General features: G+C 41.9%; 1 protein-coding gene across 11 annotated transcripts in view; it reads right to left on the reverse strand.

Moving 5' to 3' along the window:
- LOC124045867 (ankyrin repeat and SAM domain-containing protein 1A-like) overlaps positions 1–24628 on the reverse strand; it is a 189225-nt gene that overhangs the window by 68310 nt on the left and 96287 nt on the right. For 10 of the 11 annotated variants that reach the window (XM_046365621.1, XM_046365619.1, XM_046365617.1 and 7 more), the window contains one exon: positions 20159–20167. The exons of the other annotated variant lie outside the window; for it this stretch is intronic. In XM_046365621.1, the coding sequence (XP_046221577.1) occupies positions 20159–20167 (9 nt within the window). The remainder of the gene's footprint in view (positions 1–20158; positions 20168–24628) is intronic. 11 annotated transcript variants of the gene reach the window in all.

A 24628-nucleotide genomic window follows, 5' to 3' on the forward strand; every position in this document is an offset into this window, starting at 1 on the left:
CTTGTAAGTCAGCATTTCACTGTAAAGTCTACACTGTTGGTTAAGGGCTTGTATTCAGCATTACACAGTAAAGTCTACACTGTTGGTTAAGGGCTTGTCAGTCAGCATTACACGGTAAAGTCTACACTGTTGGTTAAGGGCTTGTCAGTCAGCATTACACGGTAAAGTCTACACTGTTGGTTAAGAGCTTGTAAGTCAGCATTTCACAGTAAAGTCTACACTGTTAAGAGCTTGTAAGTCAGCATTTCACAGTAAAGTCTACACTGTTGGTTAAGGGCTGGTAAGTAAAGCATTACACAGTAAAGTCTACACTGTTGGTTAAGGGCTTTTCAGTCAGCATTACACAGTAAAGTCTACACTGTTGGTTAAGGGCTGGTAAGTAAAGCATTACACAGTAAAGTCTACACTGTTGGTTAAGGGCTTGTAAGCATTACACAGTAAAGTCTACACTGTTGGTTAAGGGCTTTTCAGTCAGCATTACACAGTAAAGTCTACACTGTTGGTTAAGGGCTGGTAAGTAAAGCATTACACAGTAAAGTCTACACTGTTGGTTAAGGGCTGGTAAGTAAAGCATTTCACAGTAAAGTCTACACTGTTGGTTATGGGCTTGTCAGTCAGCATTACACGGTAAAGTCTACACTGTTGGTTAAGGGCTTGTATTCAGCATTACACGGTAAAATCTACACTGTTGGTTAAGGGCTTGTCAGTCAGCATTACACGGTAAAGTCTACACTGTTGGTTAAGGGCTTGTATTCAGCATTACACAGTAAAGTCTACACTGTTGGTTAAGGGCTTGTCAGTCAGCATTACACGGTAAAGTCTACACTGTTGGTTAAGGGCTTGTCAGTCAGCATTACACGGTAAGTCTACACTGTTGGTTAAGGTCTTGTAAGTCAGCATTACACGGTAAAGTCTACACTGTTGGTTAAGGTCTTGTAAGTCAGCATTACACGGTAAAGTCTACACTGTTGGTTAAGGGCTTGTCAGTCAGCATTACACGGTAAGTCTACACTGTTGGTTAAGGTCTTGTAAGTCAGCATTACACGGTAAAGTCTACACTGTTGGTTAAGGTCTTGTAAGTCAGCATTACACGGTAAAGTCTACACTGTTGGTTAAGAGCTTGTAAGTCAGCATTTCACTGTAAAGTCTACACTGTTGGTTAAGGGCTTGTATTCAGCATTACACAGTAAAGTCTACACTGTTGGTTAAGGGCTTGTCAGTCAGCATTACACGGTAAAGTCTACACTGTTGGTTAAGGGCTTGTCAGTCAGCATTACACAGTAAAGTCTACACTGTTGGTTAAGGGCTTGTAAGTCAGCATTACACGGTAAAGTCTACACTGTTGGTTAAGGTCTTGTAAGTAAGCATTACACTGTAAAGTCTACACTGTTGGTTAAGGGCTTGTCAGTCAGCATTACACGGTAAAGTCTACACTGTTGGTTAAGTCAGGGCTTGTCAGTCAGCATTACACGGTAAAGTCTACACTGTTGGTTAAGGGCTTGTAAGTAAGCATTACACGGTAAAGTCTACACTGTTGGTTAAGGTCTTGTAAGTCAGCATTTCACGGTAAAGTCTACACTGTTGGTTAAGGTCTTGTAAGTCAGCATTTCACGGTAAAGTCTACACTGTTGGTTAAGGTCTTGTAAGTCAGCATTACACCGTAAAGTCTACACTGTTGGTTAAGGTCTTGTAAGTCAGCATTACACGGTAAAGTCTACACTGTTGGTTAAGAGCTTGTAAGTCAGCATTTCACAGTAAAGTCTACACTGTTAAGAGCTTGTAAGTCAGCATTTCGCAGTAAAGTCTACACTGTTGGTTAAGGGCTTGTAAGTCAGCATTACACGGTAAAGTCTACACTGTTGGTTAAGGGCTTGTAAGTCAGCATTACACGGTAAAGTCTACACTGTTGGTTAAGGTCTTGTCAGTCAGCATTACACGGTAAAATCTACACTGTTGGTTAAGGGCTTGTCAGTCAGCATTACACGGTAAAGTCTACACTGTTGGTTAAGAGCTTGTAAGTCAGCATTACACGGTAAAATCTACACTGTTGGTTAAGGGCTTGTAAGTCAGCATTTCACAGTAAAATCTACACTGTTGGTTAGAGGCTTGTCAGTCAGCATTACACGGTAAAGTCTACACTGTTGGTTAAGGTCTTGTAAGTCAGCATTACACGGTAAAGTCTACACTGTTGGTTAAGAGCTTGTAAGTCAGCATTACACGGTAAAGTCTACACTGTTGGTTAAGAGCTTGTAAGTCAGCATTACACGGTAAAATCTACACTGTTGGTTAAGGGCTTGTCAGTCAGCATTACATGGTAAAATCTACACTGTTGGTTAAGGGCTTGTCAGTCAGCATTACACGGTAAATCTACACTGTTGGTTAAGGGCTTGTCAGTCAGCATTACACGGTAAAGTCTACACTGTTGGTTAAGAGCTTGTAAGTCAGCATTACACAGTAAAATCTACACTGTTGGTTAAGGGCTTGTAAGTCAGCATTTCACGTAAAATCTACACTGTTGGTTAAAGGCTTGTCAGTCAGCATTACACGGTAAAGTCTACACTGTTGGTTAAGGGCTTGTAAGTCAGCATTACACGGTAAAGTCTACACTGTTGGTTAAAGAGCTTGTAAGTAAGCATTACACGGTAAGGTCTACACTGTTGGTTAAGAGCTTGTAAGTAAGCATTACATGGTAAAGTCTACACTGTTGGTTAAGGTCTTGTAAGTCAGCATTTCACGGTAAAGTCTACACTGTTGGTTAAGGTCTTGTAAGTCAGCATTTCACGGTAAAGTCTACACTGTTGGTTAAGGTCTTGTAAGTCAGCATTACACCGTAAAGTCTACACTGTTGGTTAAGGTCTTGTAAGTCAGCATTACACGGTAAAGTCTACACTGTTGGTTAAGAGCTTGTAAGTCAGCATTTCACAGTAAAGTCTACACTGTTGGTTAAGGTCTTGTAAGTCAGCATTACACCGTAAAATCTACACTGTTGGTTAAAGGCTTGTCAGTCAGCATTACACTGTAAAGTCTACACTGTTGGTTAAGGGCTCGTAAGTAAAGCATTACACGGTAAAGTCTACACTGTTGGTTAAGGGCTGGTAAGTAAAGCATTACACAGTAAAGTCTACACTGTTGGTTAAGGGCTTGTCAGTCAGCATTACACGGTAAAGTCTACACTGTTGGTTAAGGGCTGGTAAGTAAAGCATTACACAGTAAAGTCTACACTGTTGGTTAAGGGCTGGTAAGTAAAGCATTTCACAGTAAAGTCTACACTGTTGGTTAAGGGCTGGTAAGTAAAGCATTACACAGTGAAGTCTACACTGTTGGTTAAGGGCTTGTCAATCAGCATTACACGGTAAAGTCTACACTGTTGGTTAAGGGCTTGTATTCAGCATTACACGGTAAAGTCTACACTGTTGGTTAAGGGCTTGTCAGTCAGCATTACACTGTAAAGTCTACACTGTTGGTTAAGGGCTTGTATTCAGCATTACACGGTAAAGTCTACACTGTTGGTTAAGGGCTTGTCAGTCAGCATTACACGGTAAAATCTACACTGTTGGTTAAGGGCTTGTCAGTCAGCATTACACGGTAAAATCTACACTGTTGGTTAAGGGCTTGTCAGTCAGCATTACACGGTAAAGTCTACACTGTTGGTTAAGAGCTTGTAAGTCAGCATTACACAGTAAAATCTACACTGTTGGTTAAGGGTTGGTAAGTAAAGCATTACACGGTAAAGTCTACACTGTTGGTTAAGGGTTGGTAAGTAAAGCATTACACGGTAAAGTCTACACTGTTGGTTAAGGGCTGGTAAGTAAAGCATTACACAATAAAGTCTACACTGTTGGTTAAGGGCTTGTCAGTCAGCATTACACAGTAAAGTCTACACTGTTGGTTAAGGGCTGGTAAGTAAAGCATTACACAGTGAAGTCTACACTGTTGGTTAAGGGCTTGTCAGTCAGCATTACACGGTAAAGTCTACACTGTTGGTTAAGGGCTTGTATTCAGCATTACACGGTAAAGTCTACACTGTTGGTTAAGGGCTTGTCAGTCAGCATTACACGGTAAAGTCTACACTGTTGGTTAAGGGCTTGTATTCAGCATTACACTGTAAAGTCTACACTGTTGGTTAAGGGCTTGTATTCAGCATTACACAGTAAAGTCTACACTGTTGGTTAAGGGCTTGTCAGTCAGCATTACACGGTAAAGTCTACACTGTTGGTTAAGGGCTTGTCAGTCAGCATTACACAGTAAAGTCTACACTGTTGGTTAAGGGCTTGTAAGTCAGCATTACACGGTAAAGTCTACACTGTTGGTTAAGGTCTTGTAAGTAAGCATTACACTGTAAAGTCTACACTGTTGGTTAAGGGCTTGTCAGTCAGCATTACACGGTAAAGTCTACACTGTTGGTTAAGGGCTTGTCAGTCAGCATTACACGGTAAGTCTACACTGTTGGTTAAGGGCTTGTAAGTAAGCATTACACGGTAAAGTCTACACTGTTCGTTAAGGTCTTGTGAGTCAGCATTTCACGGTAAAGTCTACACTGTTGGTTAAGGTCTTGTAAGTCAGCATTTCACGGTAAAGTCTACACTGTTGGTTAAGGTCTTGTAAGTCAGCATTACACCGTAAAGTCTACACTGTTGGTTAAGGTCTTGTAAGTCAGCATTACACGGTAAAGTCTACACTGTTGGTTAAGAGCTTGTAAGTCAGCATTTCACTGTAAAGTCTACACTGTTGGTTAAGGGCTTGTATTCAGCATTACACAGTAAAGTCTACACTGTTGGTTAAGGGCTTGTCAGTCAGCATTACACGGTAAAGTCTACACTGTTGGTTAAGGGCTTGTCAGTCAGCATTACACAGTAAAGTCTACACTGTTGGTTAAGGGCTTGTAAGTCAGCATTACACGGTAAAGTCTACACTGTTGGTTAAGGTCTTGTAAGTAAGCATTACACTGTAAAGTCTACACTGTTGGTTAAGGGCTTGTCAGTCAGCATTACACGGTAAAGTCTACACTGTTGGTTAAGGGCTTGTCAGTCAGCATTACACGGTAAGTCTACACTGTTGGTTAAGGGCTTGTAAGTAAGCATTACACGGTAAAGTCTACACTGTTGGTTAAGGTCTTGTAAGTCAGCATTTCACGGTAAAGTCTACACTGTTGGTTAAGGTCTTGTAAGTCAGCATTTCACGGTAAAGTCTACACTGTTGGTTAAGGTCTTGTAAGTCAGCATTACACCGTAAAGTCTACACTGTTGGTTAAGGTCTTGTAAGTCAGCATTACACGGTAAAGTCTACACTGTTGGTTAAGAGCTTGTAAGTCAGCATTTCACTGTAAAGTCTACACTGTTGGTTAAGGGCTTGTATTCAGCATTACACAGTAAAGTCTACACTGTTGGTTAAGGGCTTGTCAGTCAGCATTACACGGTAAAGTCTACACTGTTGGTTAAGGGCTTGTCAGTCAGCATTACACAGTAAAGTCTACACTGTTGGTTAAGGTCTTGTAAGTCAGCATTACACCGTAAAGTCTACACTGTTGGTTAAGAGCTTGTAAGTCAGCATTTCACTGTAAAGTCTACACTGTTGGTTAAGGGCTTGTATTCAGCATTACACAGTAAAGTCTACACTGTTGGTTAAGGGCTTGTCAGTCAGCATTACACGGTAAAGTCTACACTGTTGGTTAAGGGCTTGTAAGTCAGCATTACACGGTAAAGTCTACACTGTTGGTTAAGAGCTTGTAAGTCAGCATTTCACAGTAAAGTCTACACTGTTAAGAGCTTGTAAGTCAGCATTTCGCAGTAAAGTCTACACTGTTGGTTAAGGTCTTGTAAGTAAGCATTACACTGTAAAGTCTACACTGTTGGTTAAGGGCTTGTCAGTCAGCATTACACGGTAAAGTCTACACTGTTGGTTAAGGGCTTGTCAGTCAGCATTACACGGTAAGTCTACACTGTTGGTTAAGGGCTTGTAAGTAAGCATTACACGGTAAAGTCTACACTGTTCGTTAAGGTCTTGTGAGTCAGCATTTCACGGTAAAGTCTACACTGTTGGTTAAGGTCTTGTAAGTCAGCATTTCACGGTAAAGTCTACACTGTTGGTTAAGGTGTTGTAAGTCAGCATTACACCGTAAAGTCTACACTGTTGGTTAAGGTCTTGTAAGTCAGCATTACACGGTAAAGTCTACACTGTTGGTTAAGAGCTTGTAAGTCAGCATTTCACTGTAAAGTCTACACTGTTGGTTAAGGGCTTGTATTCAGCATTACACAGTAAAGTCTACACTGTTGGTTAAGGGCTTGTCAGTCAGCATTACACGGTAAAGTCTACACTGTTGGTTAAGGGCTTGTCAGTCAGCATTACACAGTAAAGTCTACACTGTTGGTTAAGGGCTTGTAAGTCAGCATTACACGGTAAAGTCTACACTGTTGGTTAAGGTCTTGTAAGTAAGCATTACACTGTAAAGTCTACACTGTTGGTTAAGGGCTTGTCAGTCAGCATTACACGGTAAAGTCTACACTGTTGGTTAAGGGCTTGTCAGTCAGCATTACACGGTAAAGTCTACACTGTTGGTTAAGGGCTTGTAAGTAAGCATTACACGGTAAAGTCTACACTGTTGGTTAAGGTCTTGTAAGTCAGCATTTCACGGTAAAGTCTACACTGTTGGTTAAGGTCTTGTAAGTCAGCATTTCACGGTAAAGTCTACACTGTTGGTTAAGGTCTTGTAAGTCAGCATTACACCGTAAAGTCTACACTGTTGGTTAAGGTCTTGTAAGTCAGCATTACACGGTAAAGTCTACACTGTTGGTTAAGAGCTTGTAAGTCAGCATTTCACTGTAAAGTCTACACTGTTGGTTAAGGGCTTGTATTCAGCATTACACAGTAAAGTCTACACTGTTGGTTAAGGGCTTGTCAGTCAGCATTACACGGTAAAGTCTACACTGTTGGTTAAGGGCTTGTCAGTCAGCATTACACAGTAAAGTCTACACTGTTGGTTAAGGTCTTGTAAGTCAGCATTACACCGTAAAGTCTACACTGTTGGTTAAGAGCTTGTAAGTCAGCATTTCACTGTAAAGTCTACACTGTTGGTTAAGGGCTTGTATTCAGCATTACACAGTAAAGTCTACACTGTTGGTTAAGGGCTTGTCAGTCAGCATTACACGGTAAAGTCTACACTGTTGGTTAAGGGCTTGTAAGTCAGGTCATTACACGGTAAAGTCTACACTGTTGGTTAAGAGCTTGTAAGTCAGCATTTCACAGTAAAGTCTACACTGTTAAGAGCTTGTAAGTCAGCATTTCGCAGTAAAGTCTACACTGTTGGTTAAGGGCTGGTAAGTAAAGCATTACACAGTAAAGTCTACACTGTTGGTTAAGGGCTTTTCAGTCAGCATTACACAGTAAAGTCTACACTGTTGGTTAAGGGCTGGTAAGTAAAGCATTACACAGTAAAGTCTACACTGTTGGTTAAGGGCTGGTAAGTAAAGCATTACACAGTAAAGTCTACACTGTTGGTTAAGGGCTTGTCAGTCAGCATTACACGGTAAAGTCTACACTGTTGGTTAAGAGCTTGTAAGTCAGCATTACACAGTAAAATCTACACTGTTGGTTAAGGGCTTGTAAGTAAAGCATTACACGGTAAAGTCTACACTGTTGGTTAAGGGTTGGTAAGTAAAGCATTACACGGTAAAGTCTACACTGTTGGTTAAGGGCTGGTAAGTAAAGCATTACACAATAAAGTCTACACTGTTGGTTAAGGGCTTGTCAGTCAGCATTACACAGTAAAGTCTACACTGTTGGTTAAGGGCTGGTAGCATTACACAGTGAAGTCTACACTGTTGGTTAAGGGCTTGTCAGTCAGCATTACACGGTAAAGTCTACACTGTTGGTTAAGGGCTTGTATTCAGCATTACACGGTAAAGTCTACACTGTTGGTTAAGGGCTTGTCAGTCAGCATTACACGGTAAAGTCTACACTGTTGGTTAAGGGCTTGTATTCAGCATTACACTGTAAAGTCTACACTGTTGGTTAAGGGCTTGTATTCAGCATTACACAGTAAAGTCTACACTGTTGGTTAAGGGCTTGTCAGTCAGCATTACACGGTAAAGTCTACACTGTTGGTTAAGGGCTTGTCAGTCAGCATTACACAGTAAAGTCTACACTGTTGGTTAAGGGCTTGTAAGTCAGCATTACACGGTAAAGTCTACACTGTTGGTTAAGGTCTTGTGAGTCAGCATTTCACGGTAAAGTCTACACTGTTGGTTAAGGTCTTGTAAGTCAGCATTTCACGGTAAAGTCTACACTGTTGGTTAAGGTCTTGTAAGTCAGCATTACACCGTAAAGTCTACACTGTTGGTTAAGGTCTTGTAAGTCAGCATTACACGGTAAAGTCTACACTGTTGGTTAAGAGCTTGTAAGTCAGCATTTCACTGTAAAGTCTACACTGTTGGTTAAGGGCTTGTATTCAGCATTACACAGTAAAGTCTACACTGTTGGTTAAGGGCTTGTCAGTCAGCATTACACGGTAAAGTCTACACTGTTGGTTAAGGGCTTGTCAGTCAGCATTACACAGTAAAGTCTACACTGTTGGTTAAGGGCTTGTAAGTCAGCATTACACGGTAAAGTCTACACTGTTGGTTAAGGTCTTGTAAGTAAGCATTACACTGTAAAGTCTACACTGTTGGTTAAGGGCTTGTCAGTCAGCATTACACGGTAAAGTCTACACTGTTGGTTAAGGGCTTGTCAGTCAGCATTACACGGTAAGTCTACACTGTTGGTTAAGGGCTTGTAAGTAAGCATTACACGGTAAAGTCTACACTGTTGGTTAAGGTCTTGTAAGTCAGCATTTCACGGTAAAGTCTACACTGTTGGTTAAGGTCTTGTAAGTCAGCATTTCACGGTAAAGTCTACACTGTTGGTTAAGGTCTTGTAAGTCAGCATTACACCGTAAAGTCTACACTGTTGGTTAAGGTCTTGTAAGTCAGCATTACACGGTAAAGTCTACACTGTTGGTTAAGAGCTTGTAAGTCAGCATTTCACTGTAAAGTCTACACTGTTGGTTAAGGGCTTGTATTCAGCATTACACAGTAAAGTCTACACTGTTGGTTAAGGGCTTGTCAGTCAGCATTACACGGTAAAGTCTACACTGTTGGTTAAGGGCTTGTCAGTCAGCATTACACAGTAAAGTCTACACTGTTGGTTAAGGTCTTGTAAGTCAGCATTACACCGTAAAGTCTACACTGTTGGTTAAGAGCTTGTAAGTCAGCATTTCACTGTAAAGTCTACACTGTTGGTAAGGGCTTGTATTCAGCATTACACAGTAAAGTCTACACTGTTGGTTAAGGGCTTGTCAGTCAGCATTACACGGTAAAGTCTACACTGTTGGTTAAGGGCTTGTCAGTCAGCATTACACGGTAAAGTCTACACTGTTGGTTAAGAGCTTGTAAGTCAGCATTTCACAGTAAAGTCTACACTGTTAAGAGCTTGTAAGTCAGCATTTCGCAGTAAAGTCTACACTGTTGGTTAAGGGCTGGTAAGTAAAGCATTACACAGTAAAGTCTACACTGTTGGTTAAGGGCTTTTCAGTCAGCATTACACAGTAAAGTCTACACTGTTGGTTAAGGGCTGGTAAGTAAAGCATTACACAGTAAAGTCTACACTGTTGGTTAAGGGCTGGTAAGTAAAGCATTACACAGTAAAGTCTACACTGTTGGTTAAGGGCTTTTCAGTCAGCATTACACAGTAAAGTCTACACTGTTGGTTAAGGGCTGGTAAGTAAAGCATTACACAGTAAAGTCTACACTGTTGGTTAAGGGCTGGTAAGTAAAGCATTTCACAGTAAAGTCTACACTGTTGGTTAAGGGCTGGTAAGTAAAGCATTACACAGTGAAGTCTACACTGTTGGTTAAGGGCTTGTCAGTCAGCATTACACGGTAAAGTCTACACTGTTGGTTAAGGGCTTGTATTCAGCATTACACGGTAAAATCTACACTGTTGGTTAAGGGCTTGTCAGTCAGCATTACACGGTAAAGTCTACACTGTTGGTTAAGGGCTTGTATTCAGCATTACACTGTAAAGTCTACACTGTTGGTTAAGGGCTTGTATTCAGCATTACACAGTAAAGTCTACACTGTTGGTTAAGGGCTTGTCAGTCAGCATTACACGGTAAAGTCTACACTGTTGGTTAAGGGCTTGTCAGTCAGCATTACACGGTAAGTCTACACTGTTGGTTAAGGTCTTGTAAGTCAGCATTACACCGTAAAGTCTACACTGTTGGTTAAGGTCTTATAAGTCAGCATTACACGGTAAAGTCTACACTGTTGGTTAAGAGCTTGTAAGTCAGCATTTCACTGTAAAGTCTACACTGTTGGTTAAGGGCTTGTATTCAGCATTACACAGTAAAGTCTACACTGTTGGTTAAGGGCTTGTCAGTCAGCATTACACGGTAAAGTCTACACTGTTGGTTAAGGGCTTGTCAGTCAGCATTACACAGTAAAGTCTACACTGTTGGTTAAGGTCTTGTAAGTCAGCATTACACCGTAAAGTCTACACTGTTGGTTAAGAGCTTGTAAGTCAGCATTTCACTGTAAAGTCTACACTGTTGGTTAAGGGCTTGTATTCAGCATTACACAGTAAAGTCTACACTGTTGGTTAAGGGCTTGTCAGTCAGCATTACACGGTAAAGTCTACACTGTTGGTTAAGGGCTTGTCAGTCAGCATTACACGGTAAAGTCTACACTGTTGGTTAAGAGCTTGTAAGTCAGCATTTCACAGTAAAGTCTACACTGTTAAGAGCTTGTAAGTCAGCATTTCGCAGTAAAGTCTACACTGTTGGTTAAGGGCTGGTAAGTAAAGCATTACACAGTAAAGTCTACACTGTTGGTTAAGGGCTTTTCAGTCAGCATTACACAGTAAAGTCTACACTGTTGGTTAAGGGCTGGTAAGTAAAGCATTACACAGTAAAGTCTACACTGTTGGTTAAGGGCTGGTAAGTAAAGCATTACACAGTAAAGTCTACACTGTTGGTTAAGGGCTTGTCAGTCAGCATTACACGGTAAAGTCTACACTGTTGGTTAAGAGCTTGTAAGTCAGCATTACACAGTAAAATCTACACTGTTGGTTAAGGGCTTGTAAGTAAAGCATTACACGGTAAAGTCTACACTGTTGGTTAAGGGTTGGTAAGTAAAGCATTACACGGTAAAGTCTACACTGTTGGTTAAGGGCTGGTAAGTAAAGCATTACACAGTGAAGTCTACACTGTTGGTTAAGGGCTTGTCAGTCAGCATTACACGGTAAAGTCTACACTGTTGGTTAAGGGCTCAGCATTGTAAAGTCTACACTGTTGGTTAAGGGCTTGTCAGTCAGCATTACACGGTAAAGTCTACACTGTTGGTTAAGGGCTTGTATTCAGCATTACACTGTAAAGTCTACACTGTTGGTTAAGGGCTTGTATTCAGCATTACACAGTAAAGTCTACACTGTTGGTTAAGGGCTTGTCAGTCAGCATTACACGGTAAAGTCTACACTGTTGGTTAAGGGCTTGTCAGTCAGCATTACACAGTAAAGTCTACACTGTTGGTTAAGGGCTTGTAAGTCAGCATTACACGGTAAAGTCTACACTGTTGGTTAAGGTCTTGTAAGTAAGCATTACACTGTAAAGTCTACACTGTTGGTTAAGGGCTTGTCAGTCAGCATTACACGGTAAAGTCTACACTGTTGGTTAAGGGCTTGTCAGTCAGCATTACACGGTAAGTCTACACTGTTGGTTAAGGGCTTGTAAGTAAGCATTACACGGTAAAGTCTACACTGTTCGTTAAGGTCTTGTGAGTCAGCATTTCACGGTAAAGTCTACACTGTTGGTTAAGGTCTTGTAAGTCAGCATTTCACGGTAAAGTCTACACTGTTGGTTAAGGTCTTGTAAGTCAGCATTACACCGTAAAGTCTACACTGTTGGTTAAGGTCTTGTAAGTCAGCATTACACGGTAAAGTCTACACTGTTGGTTAAGAGCTTGTAAGTCAGCATTTCACTGTAAAGTCTACACTGTTGGTTAAGGGCTTGTATTCAGCATTACACAGTAAAGTCTACACTGTTGGTTAAGGGCTTGTCAGTCAGCATTACACGGTAAAGTCTACACTGTTGGTTAAGGGCTTGTCAGTCAGCATTACACAGTAAAGTCTACACTGTTGGTTAAGGGCTTGTAAGTCAGCATTACACGGTAAAGTCTACACTGTTGGTTAAGGTCTTGTAAGTAAGCATTACACTGTAAAGTCTACACTGTTGGTTAAGGGCTTGTCAGTCAGCATTACACTGTTGGTAAAGTCTACACTGTTGGTTAAGGGCTTGTCAGTCAGCATTACACGGTAAAGTCTACACTGTTGGTTAAGGGCTTGTAAGTCAGCATTACACGGTAAAGTCTACACTGTTGGTTAAGGTCTTGTAAGTCAGCATTTCACGGTAAAGTCTACACTGTTGGTTAAGGTCTTGTAAGTCAGCATTTCACGGTAAAGTCTACACTGTTGGTTAAGGTCTTGTAAGTCAGCATTACACGGTAAAGTCTACACTGTTGGTTAAGAGCTTGTAAGTCAGCATTTCACTGTAAAGTCTACACTGTTGGTAAGGGCTTGTATTCAGCATTACACAGTAAAGTCTACACTGTTGGTTAAGGGCTTGTCAGTCAGCATTACACGGTAAAGTCTACACTGTTGGTTAAGGGCTTGTCAGTCAGCATTACACGGTAAAGTCTACACTGTTGGTTAAGAGCTTGTAAGTCAGCATTTCACAGTAAAGTCTACACTGTTAAGAGCTTGTAAGTCAGCATTTCGCAGTAAAGTCTACACTGTTGGTTAAGGGCTGGTAAGTAAAGCATTACACAGTAAAGTCTACACTGTTGGTTAAGGGCTGGTAAGTAAAGCATTACACAGTAAAGTCTACACTGTTGGTTAAGGGCTTTTCAGTCAGCATTACACAGTAAAGTCTACACTGTTGGTTAAGGGCTGGTAAGTAAAGCATTACACAGTAAAGTCTACACTGTTGGTTAAGGGCTGGTAAGTAAAGCATTTCACAGTAAAGTCTACACTGTTGGTTAAGGGCTGGTAAGTAAAGCATTACACAGTGAAGTCTACACTGTTGGTTAAGGGCTTGTCAGTCAGCATTACACGGTAAAGTCTACACTGTTGGTTAAGGGCTTGTATTCAGCATTACACGGTAAAATCTACACTGTTGGTTAAGGGCTTGTCAGTCAGCATTACACGGTAAAGTCTACACTGTTGGTTAAGGGCTTGTATTCAGCATTACACTGTAAAGTCTACACTGTTGGTTAAGGGCTTGTATTCAGCATTACACAGTAAAGTCTACACTGTTGGTTAAGGGCTTGTCAGTCAGCATTACACGGTAAAGTCTACACTGTTGGTTAAGGGCTTGTCAGTCAGCATTACACGGTAAGTCTACACTGTTGGTTAAGGTCTTGTAAGTCAGCATTACACCGTAAAGTCTACACTGTTGGTTAAGGTCTTGTAAGTCAGCATTACACGGTAAAGTCTACACTGTTGGTTAAGAGCTTGTAAGTCAGCATTTCACTGTAAAGTCTACACTGTTGGTTAAGGGCTTGTATTCAGCATTACACAGTAAAGTCTACACTGTTGGTTAAGGGCTTGTCAGTCAGCATTACACGGTAAAGTCTACACTGTTGGTTAAGGGCTTGTCAGTCAGCATTACACAGTAAAGTCTACACTGTTGGTTAAGGGCTTGTAAGCAGCATTACACGGTAAAGTCTACACTGTTGGTTAAGGTCTTGTAAGTAAGCATTACACTGTAAAGTCTACACTGTTGGTTAAGGGCTTGTCAGTCAGCATTACACGGTAAGTCTACACTGTTGGTTAAGGGCTTGTAAGTAAGCATTACACGGTAAAGTCTACACTGTTGGTTAAGGTCTTGTAAGTCAGCATTTCACGGTAAAGTCTACACTGTTGGTTAAGGTCTTGTAAGTCAGCATTTCACGGTAAAGTCTACACTGTTGGTTAAGGTCTTGTCAGTCAGCATTACACAGTGAAGTCTACACTGTTGGTTAAGGGCTTGTATTCAGCATTACACGGTAAAGTCTACACTGTTGGTTAAGGGCTTGTCAGTCAGCATTACACGGTAAAGTCTACACTGTTGGTTAAGGGCTTGTCAGTCAGCATTCCACTGTAAAGTCTACACTGTTTGTTAAGGGCTTGTAAGTCAGCATTACACTGTAAAGTCTACACTGTTTGTTAAGGTCTTGTAAGTCAGCATTACACTGTAAAGTCTACACTGTTGGTTAAGGGCTTGTAAGTCAGCATTACACTGTAAAGTCTACACTGTTGGTTAAAGAGCTTGTCAGTCAGCATTACACGGTAAAGTCTACACTGTTGGTTAAGGTCTTGTAAGTCAGCATTACACTGTAAAGTCTACACTGTTGGTTAAGGGCTTGTAAGTCAGCATTACACTGTAAAGTCTACACTGTTGGTTAAGGGCTTGTAAGTCAGCATTACACTGTAAAGTCTACACTGTTGGTTAAAGAGCTTGTCAGTCAGCATTACACAGTAAAGTCTACACTGTTGGTTAAGGGCTTGTAAGTCAGCATTACACTGTAAAGTCTACACTGTTGGTTAAGGGCTTTTAAGTCACCATTACACTGTAGTCTACACTGTTGGTTAAGGGCTTGTAAGTCAGCATTACACGGTAAAGTCTACACTGTTGGTTAAGGGCTTGTCAGTCAGCATTACACAGTAAAGTCTACACTGTTGGTTAAGGGCTGGTAAGTAAAGCATTACACAGTAAAGTCTACACTGTTGGTTAAGGGCTGGTAAGTAAAGCATTTCAAAGTAAAGTCTACACTGTTGGTTAAGGGCTGGTAAGTAAAGCATTACACAGTGAAGTCTACACTGTTGGTTAAGGGCTTGTCAGTCAGCATTACACGGTAAAGTCTACACTGTTGGTTAAGGGCTTGTCAGTCAGCATTACACGGTAAAGTCTACACTGTTGGTTAAGGGCTTGTATTCAGCATTGCACTGTAAAGTCTACACTGTTGGTTAAGGGCTTGTATTCAGCATTACACAGTAAAGTCTACACTGTTGGTTAAGGGCTTGTCAGTCAGCATTACACTGTAAAGTCTACACTGTTGGTTAAGGGCTTGTCAGTCAGCATTACACAGTAAAGTCTACACTGTTGGTTAAGGGCTTGTATTCAGCATTACACAGTAAAGTCTACACTGTTGGTTAAGGTCTTGTAAGTCAGCATTACACTGTAAAGTCTACACTGTTGGTTAAGGGCTTGTCAGTCAGCATTACACTGTAAAGTCTACACTGTTGGTTAAGGTCTTGTAAGTCAGCATTACACTGTAAAGTCTACACTGTTGGTTAAGGGCTTGTAAGTCAGCATTACACGGTAAAGTCTACACTGTTGGTTAAGGGCTTGTAAGTCAGCATTACACGGTAAAGTCTACACTGTTGGTTAAGGTCTTGTAAGTCAGCATTACACGGTAAAGTCTACACTGTTGGTTAAGGGCTTGTCAGTCAGCATTACACGGTAAAGTCTACACTGTTGGTTAAGGGCTTGTCAGTCAGCATTACACTGTAAAGTCTACACTGTTTGTTAAGGGCTTGTAAGTCAGCATTACACTGTAAAGTCTACACTGTTTGTTAAGGTCTTGTAAGTCAGCATTACACTGTAAAGTCTACACTGTTGGTTAAGGGCTTGTAAGTCAGCATTACACTGTAAAGTCTACACTGTTGGTTAAAGAGCTTGTCAGTCAGCATTACACGGTAAAGTCTACACTGTTGGTTAAGGTCTTGTAAGTCAGCATTACACTGTAAAGTCTACACTGTTGGTTAAGGGCTTGTAAGTCAGCATTACACTGTAAAGTCTACACTGTTGGTTAAGGGCTTGTAAGTCAGCATTACACTGTAAAGTCTACACTGTTGGTTAAAGAGCTTGTCAGTCAGCATTACACAGTAAAGTCTACACTGTTGGTTAAGGGCTTGTAAGTCAGCATTACACTGTAAAGTCTACACTGTTGGTTAAGGGCTTTTAAGTCACCATTACACTGTAGTCTACACTGTTGGTTAAGGGCTTGTAAGTCAGCATTACACGGTAAAGTCTACACTGTTGGTTAAGGGCTTGTCAGTCAGCATTACACAGTAAAGTCTACACTGTTGGTTAAGGGCTGGTAAGTAAAGCATTACACAGTAAAGTCTACACTGTTGGTTAAGGGCTGGTAAGTAAAGCATTTCAAAGTAAAGTCTACACTGTTGGTTAAGGGCTGGTAAGTAAAGCATTACACAGTGAAGTCTACACTGTTGGTTAAGGGCTTGTCAGTCAGCATTACACGGTAAAGTCTACACTGTTGGTTAAGGGCTTGTCAGTCAGCATTACACGGTAAAGTCTACACTGTTGGTTAAGGGCTTGTATTCAGCATTACACTGTAAAGTCTACACTGTTGGTTAAGGGCTTGTATTCAGCATTACACAGTAAAGTCTACACTGTTGGTTAAGGGCTTGTCAGTCAGCATTACACTGTAAAGTCTACACTGTTGGTTAAGGGCTTGTCAGTCAGCATTACACAGTAAAGTCTACACTGTTGGTTAAGGGCTTGTATTCAGCATTACACAGTAAAGTCTACACTGTTGGTTAAGGTCTTGTAAGTCAGCATTACACTGTAAAGTCTACACTGTTGGTTAAGGGCTTGTCAGTCAGCATTACACTGTAAAGTCTACACTGTTGGTTAAGGGCTTGTAAGTCAGCATTACACGGTAAAGTCTACACTGTTGGTTAAGGGCTTGTAAGTCAGCATTACACGGTAAAGTCTACACTGTTGGTTAAGGTCTTGTAAGTCAGCATTACACTGTAAAGTCTACACTGTTGGTTAAGGGCTTGTAAGTCAGCATTACACTGTAAAGTCTACACTGTTGGTTAAGGGCTTGTAAGTCAGCATTACACTGTAAAGTCTACACTGTTGGTTAAGGGCTTGTAAGTCAGCATTACACTGTAAAGTCTACACTGTTGGTTAAAGAGCTTGTCAGTCAAGCAGCATTACACAGTAAAGTCTACACTGTTGGTTAAGGGCTTGTAAGTCAGCATTACACTGTAAAGTCTACACTGTTGGTTAAAGAGCTTGTCAGTCAGCATTACACTGTAAAGTCTACACTGTTGGTTAAAGAGCTTGTCAGTCAGCATTACACAGTAAAGTCGACACTTGTTGTATTCGGCGCATGTGGCAAATAAAGTTTGATTTCAACCTGGGGATTTCGGTTCCCTCAATCCAAAAAAGAAATTGTATATGGTAAAGAGGGGAATACCTGGTCCAATCCACTTTAGAGGCTGCAGGCCTTGACAGGCAGGTCTAATATACTGTGAACGGTTGAGTAATTACATCCTGATCTGAGCTGCGGATATAACAGCCTTCTGGTTCCTCAGTGTAGAGCTTATTTTTGAAATATTTTACCTTTATTTAACTAGGCAAGTCAGTTAAGAACAAATTCTTATTTTCAATGACGGCCTGGGAACAGTGGGTTAACTGCCTGTTCAGGGGCAGAACGACAGATTTGTACCTTGTCAGCTCGGGGATTTGAACTTGCAACCTTCCGGTTACTAGTCCAACGCTCTAACCACTAGGCTACCCTACACACGACCAAGACGGATTCTCACTGGGACAGATACTCATGGCGAGAAACAGCACAGACTAGAGAGTTAATATCGGAGAAGAAGAACAAGAGCTGCAGCGCAGTGTGGGGTTTTACAGATTGAATCCATACATAGACCTAGAGAGTCTCCCATTGTGAGGGGCTCTAGTCTCTATGAGCAGCATCTGCCTGATAGAATGACCATATGGGTCACAGGTCAGCACAGTGTTAAAGGTCAACAGCTAAGGAGGAAGGGGGTTTGCTACCAGGTGGGAAGGGGGTTGGTCAGAGTGATGCAAAGAAAAAAATGGAGAAAGAGAGAAGAGAGAGAGCAGAGACCAATCAGAGAGCCTGAACACAAAGACAACCCCCTCTACACTACATTGATGCATGCACAGCAGCTATCAGCAGTCCCCAGAACACTTGATATATCATGGTAGAACAGTTCATTCCAATGTCAGATCAAAATCAAATTCAAGTTTATTGGTCGCGCTCACAGACTTGCAGATGCAGCAAAATGTTTGCGTTTCTGGCACCAACAGTACAGTAATGTCAAACTTGGATAAGAGCTAGAAAATGGCACCATCTTGCCATCAGGACCCATATATAAGGACCCATATAGATCCGAACGTGACTGCTGCAGTAAAGAGAGAAATTTGATCATGTATGCTGCTGATTTTTGCTTTTGTTGGCCAATCATAAGTCATCAAAGCAGCAATAGGCTACAGTCATAAAGCCTCCGTGTTGGGCCAAAAGTTGGGAGATATCTAATCAATGGAAGATGGAATTAAAAGTTAAAAAGGGAAGGATAGACTACAACAACCCAGAGTCGACAGGTAGGATGCTACATTATATTCTGAATGGAGCTGATGTTTCTCACCAGGAGAAGCTTAACTAGCTTCTCCTAGTTTGATGCAGTCAAGATGGGTGGGTAGCACATAATCATAGCTGGGTCATTTATCATCCACTATGACAGCTATTAGTCTACTATGGCGCCAGTCGCCTTGGTTGGTTGCAGTCTCTGCCTCCCTCCCGTTCTCCGTGTCACTCGCACACACTCCCGATAGCCGACACAAACAGCATGGCTCCTGCTAGAGCGTCACCTCTCTCTACCTCCGTTCCCTGGCGCTTTATCAGCTCCGGTTAATAAACTAGCTTAAAACATGTTCTTTTCTGCTGCTTCCCTCACTCGGATCGGAGAGGACCAGGTCTGGATCCGGATGGGAAAGCATATTGGGTCCGGATGGGAAAGCCCCATGTCCATTTCAGAACGGATCCAACTTTTTGGCCCCGTGATGGCCTCTACTCTGAAGCTCAAATCTGCACAACAGAATGGAATCCATCAACAGAGGGCAACTCCCAAACATGGTCCAAACTCTTTTTTTTTAAAGAAAGAGGAGAATGAGCGTCCTCTCTATCCCCCAGCCACTCAGCAAAGAGTTGGAGTCCGTTAAATATCTTCAGAGGATTGTCTGTTCTATAGCCTACATCTATAGTAGTGATGGGGGAAAGAAAATCTATAGTTCCATATCGGGATATTATTTTTGACGATATATCATATCACCTCGACAATATCGCAATATTCTTTTGTATGAGATGTACCCACAACAAAACTCTAGTACTTATTTGTAAAATTTGTTTTCAGCATTTTTATTTCCATGACTGATCTAAACTTTCCTCGTCACTCTCTTGTCCATTCCAGCAGACATATGGTGAGCAATATGTTAGTGTACAGAGTCCCCCGCTGGCCACCCCCGGTGATGACACACCATATAGAGTTGGGTTTGATCTGAGCAGCATGAGGGATTCAACGCTCTTATCATCCAGGGTCTCCAACGCTCTCATCTCAGGCACACAGAGAGTCTGTGAAAAGAGCTTAACCATCACTAAACAACCAGAGTTTTACATTCAACATGCCAACAGATGCAGAACAATATCATAGCAACGTGGATATAATCCCAAAACACAGCCTGTGGAGGTTAAAATGCCACAGAAAATAAACCTTTAAAGTTCTCGTTTGCTTTTCCCATTTTATACTCCAATTTCAAGTAAATGAAATGCAAAAGCAAATATTTATCTGGAAACTAGGCCTATATCCTTAAGGGGGCAAGCAGCATTTGCTACATCCATTTTTAGATGTATAAATTAATGATATATACCCATTGATTTTTGAAGAACATAACTTATGAGCTTCATGAGCTTAGTTCAACTGTCACACTCCATGAGAACCCAAAATATAAGCTGGTTTTACGCCAATGTTTGTAAACAAAGTAAATGTAAACAAACACCAATCTTTCTGATATGATGGGTCAATCCTTGCATCCAGGAATTTCTATGAATTTGAGAGTGATCACACTTCTCCAGCCCCATCACTCGGCTTTTTACTGAAACAGTGGTGGGGAGACAATTTTTTTTTGTTATAACTGCTGATTGGCCCTTTAAAGAAAGATCTACACAACACAATTTATCAACCCTATTAATGGCAGGTAAATGAAAAGACGTATGAGCTGCGCTGTGTAAATCAGATAATTGATACTCACAAAGGCTGGCTTCATAGTGGTTATTGGATCCGTGGTGAGCGGGACAGAAAACGAAGCAAAAGTGAAGTGGGCTGTTAGATGACTGCCCTCTTCTCTAACGTGTCAATACATCTCTCTCTCTCTCTTCTCTTTCTCTCTCCCCTCCCATCTGTGGGTCTACTCTAACTGGCCCACACAATGTGCCCCCTGGATTGTCATGTTCAATCTGATCCCAAGACCGAGACAAACCTGCATTAGCATGCGCCTTAAACACAAGCACACACACCCACCCACCCACCCTGACACACACACACCCACCCTGACACACACAGCATAACAGATACACACACCCTTAAATGCAGGCACGTAGGCCAAGACCTCATGCAAGTCAAATCTCCTTGTCTCCTCGCATATAGAGGCAGGCTATAGTTTTGTGTGTGTGTGTGTGTGTGTGTGTGTGTGTGTGTGTGTGTGTGTGTGTGTGTGTGTGTGTGTGTGTGTGTGTGTGTGTGTGTGTGTGTGTGTGTGTGTGTGTGTGTGTGTGTGTGTGTGTGTGTGTGTGTGTGTGTGTGTGTGTGTGTGTGTGTGTGTGTGTGTGTGTGTGTGTGTGTGTGTGAGAGAGAAAGAGAAGAGGGTGTAAGAAAAGGAAGAGTTAGCAGACCCAGACACACAAAGAAATAGCTTTTTTGGTGTCCTGGGACCCCTTGCCCACACGCTGTCACACAGCTCAGTAGAGTGTTCCAGAGCATTCAGCCGTGACCAGCAAGATGGCCGCCTGCACCCGTTAGCCGGGCTGCTTCTCTCATTCGCACAGCAACAGAGAGAGAGACAGGAGAGAGAAGGAAACCGCAATAGAGAAAAGGGGAAGAAAAAGTGCCCTACTTTCAGAGGATAGGCCATTCACAGACTTGTAAAAATACTAAACAAAAGGGCAAGGAAACTTCTAAAACAACCAACCTTTGTTAGATTGCCTGCCTGCTGCTTTCATTTGCAACGCATTTTCCATGAATGGTGTGGTGCAATGTACTTTCCTGACTGATGTTTTCTTGAAAGGAGAAACGTATGAGAGAGAGGCACAGTCTGTGTGCTTCAGTTCAGATCTCTGGGAATCAGAGCTAATTAATATTAACCCAGCTCCTCTGGGACTACAATAGGTTGAAGAGTACTGCAGGATTTTGAATATTCTTCTCTTTCAATCACCTTTTTCATCTCGGGACACACTTTCAAAGAAAACTGTAGAATAGATGATGTGTCAGGTGTACTGAAACCCAGGGCAACCCTTCCTGGGTGACAGAGAACCGCAGCCCTAGAAATAGTCCACCCACTCCTAGTGAAAGAAAAATGGATGAACTAATCAATAGACTTAAAAAGTCAATGAATAATCATGATGACGAGGACATCAAAAATGCAACAACAAAAAAAAGGATTTATTTCTTGCCACATAAAATAACTTGCATAGGCTACATGCTGATCCATGTGATACGTTGAAAGGCAGCACTGGGCTGTTATCTTGAACACTGCAGCTCAGAGCTTCTGCATTATGTGGTCGAGCAAAACTGTCAACAGTGTGGGCAGCTCTTCGGGTTGCTACACCACAAAGAGAGATCCTATCTGACCAGCTGACAGTCTGCAGGCTGAGGGGGTGACAGAGAGAGTGACAGGGAGCCTGTGCATACACAAGCAAGAAGGCAATGATGGGTGTTGCCTGCCTGGGACACGTCAGGTTCTGTAGGAACTAAGATCTTCGGTAACCTTGACATGAAAAGTGTCTAAGACAGATATCCAAAGACACCACTACTTAAACGGTGGTAGAATAACTCAAGACAGATCAGGGCATTCAATGGCCCAGAGAACCTAAACGAGGTGTCCTCCCACCTAGCAGTGGTGGGAAAAGTACCCAATTGTCATTATTTGAGTAAAAGTAAATATACTTAAGTATCAAAAGTAAAAGTACAAATCATTTCACATTCCTTATATTAAGCAAAACAAACGTGAACTTTCTCTTTTCCCCCTTTCTTTTTACAGATAGCCAGGGGCACACTCCAGCACTCAAGACATCATTTACAAACTAAGCATGTGTTTAGTGAGTCTGCAAGATCAGAGGCAGTACTGATGACCAGGGATGTTCTCTTGATAAGTGTGTGAATTAGACCATTTTCATGTAATGCTAAGCATTCAAAATGGAATGAGTACTTTTGGGTGCCATGGAAAATATATGGGTTAAAAAGTAAACATTTTCTTTCGGAATGTAGTGAAGTAAAAGTTGTAAAAAATATAAACAGTAAAGTACAGCTACCCCTAAAACCTCCTTAAGTAGTACTTTAAAGTATTTTATACTTGAGTACATAACACCCCTGCCACCCAGGTTTAATATGACTTCATTCACAGCCTGCCTCAAAGAAAGGCCACATGATGTCTCCCAGCTCCACGCCTATGAGGTGAGTTGCTAATCAAACGGTTGGTAATTACAGCGTAGTGTCTGATCAGTCTCCTGTCTCGATCATAATTATATTATCAGGAGGCTATACAGTAGTCTCATATTGATGACAGTTTCAGCCGGGGAATGAACGATTCAAGCAGCAAGCTGTTTCAGTCTGGTGACCATCACCCACTTGGGCCTGACAGCTCTACACTAGAGGAAGAAGAACCTTAGTGATCGTCGTAATACAGCCTGCTGGAGGTGACTGGAATGACAGAACACTTTGAGCTAATGGGAAAAAGTTCATTCCGCACATCTTCTGATGGATGGGTAACTTTGAGAGAGCACGCAAGTGTTGTCATTCAACTGAAGTAACTCGATATCGGAAAACGACGCATCTACTTGGAAGGTGAACTCTGAATGACCTTGATGGCGGTTGTGAAGCGGACCGTTCAGAGCAAACATTTCAACAGTTGCTTCATGAAAGTAGGGTTTACGTAATCATTTCTTACAGTGGTCTTGTCTTACAGCTGTGCAAACATAATTTTAGGAGTGGGGTCATTGTTCAAAAGTCTGTTCTCTTCAGGTCATTTTCACCCTCCACTCTGTCAGAGTAAAATAGTCTTTCTAGATGAGGGCTATTAAATAGGTGAGTATGTTGAGGAGAGGTGTCACTGGCTCAGATAAACAGGGTTTTGAGATAATGAGCTGTGGTTCAGTTCCCTGAGTGGTGGTGTGTCACACTCACTGACTGACCCCCCAATTCCTCTCTACAGCTGTCGGCTATAATACTGGGGCGGAGTCGGAGTCAACCCTATTCCCTAGGCCTATATAAAGCCCTGGCCAAAAGTAGTGCACGATATATAGGGAATAAGGTGCCATTATGGATAGAGCTTTCGCCAAGCTGTTGTTATCATTCCCCTCAGTTGAGATGGAGGCGGGACACAAAAAAGTTCTACTTGGGGTCGATTATCAATTATTTTGGATGATGGAACAAAAATAATTCTCTCCTGCTCCGCCACCCCTCCTGGTGAGGTCAGGAAAAGGGGTCCTCTCTACTGAACAAAAATATAAAAACGCAACATGGAACAATTTCAACGATTTTACTGAGTTACAGTTCATATCAAGGAAATCAGTCAATTGAAATAAATAAATTAGGCCCTACTCTATGGATTTCCCATTACTGGGCAGGGGCGCAGCCATGGGAGGCCCACCCACATGGGAGACCGTCCCACCCTTTGGGGAGAAAGGCCAGGCCAATCAGAATTAGTTTTCCTCCACAAAAGGTATTTATTACAGACATAATACTACTCAGTTTCATTCGCTGTTCGGGTGGCTGGTCTCAGACGATCCCGCAGGCGAGGAAGCCAGATTTGGAGGTACTGGTCTGGCGTGGTTACACATGGTCTGCAGTTGTGAGGCTGGTTGGACGTACTGCCAAATTCACTAAAACGACGTTGGAGGCGGCTTATGGTAGAGAAATGAACAAATTATCTGGCAACAGCTCTGGTGGATATTCCTGCTGTCAGCATGCCAATTGCACACTCCCTCAAAACTGTGGCATTGTGTTGTGTGACAAAACTGCACATCTTAGAGTGACCTTTTATTGTCCCCAGCACAAGGTCCACCTGTGTAATGAGCATGCCGTTTAATCAGCTTCTTGATATGCCACACCTGTTAGGTGTACGGATTATCTTGGCAAAGGAGAAATGCTCATTAACAGCAATGTAAACAAATTTGTGCACAAAATAAGAGAAAAATATACTTTTTTGTGCATATGGAACATTTCCAGGATCTTTTAATTCAGCTCATGAAACATGGGACAAACACATTACATGTTGTGTTTATATTTGTGTTCATTATAGAAGTCTACTGCTGTGCAGGACACTCAAGGTCGGGGGCACACAGGCAGGCTATGCACCGGCCACCTGCATACTAACCACAGAAAAGATGAGCCAAGATATCGACCCCACCTCTAGAGTTGTGTAAAGGAACACCAACTGACCGCAGAGCAACGTGATCTGGTCACTGTGTAGAGGCTGCTACTTGAGCCTCTGGCTTACTCTCTCTGC

The sequence above is a fragment of the Oncorhynchus gorbuscha genome, linkage group LG10, assembly GCF_021184085.1.
Source record: "Oncorhynchus gorbuscha isolate QuinsamMale2020 ecotype Even-year linkage group LG10, OgorEven_v1.0, whole genome shotgun sequence".
Taxonomy (NCBI): domain Eukaryota; kingdom Metazoa; phylum Chordata; class Actinopteri; order Salmoniformes; family Salmonidae; genus Oncorhynchus; species Oncorhynchus gorbuscha.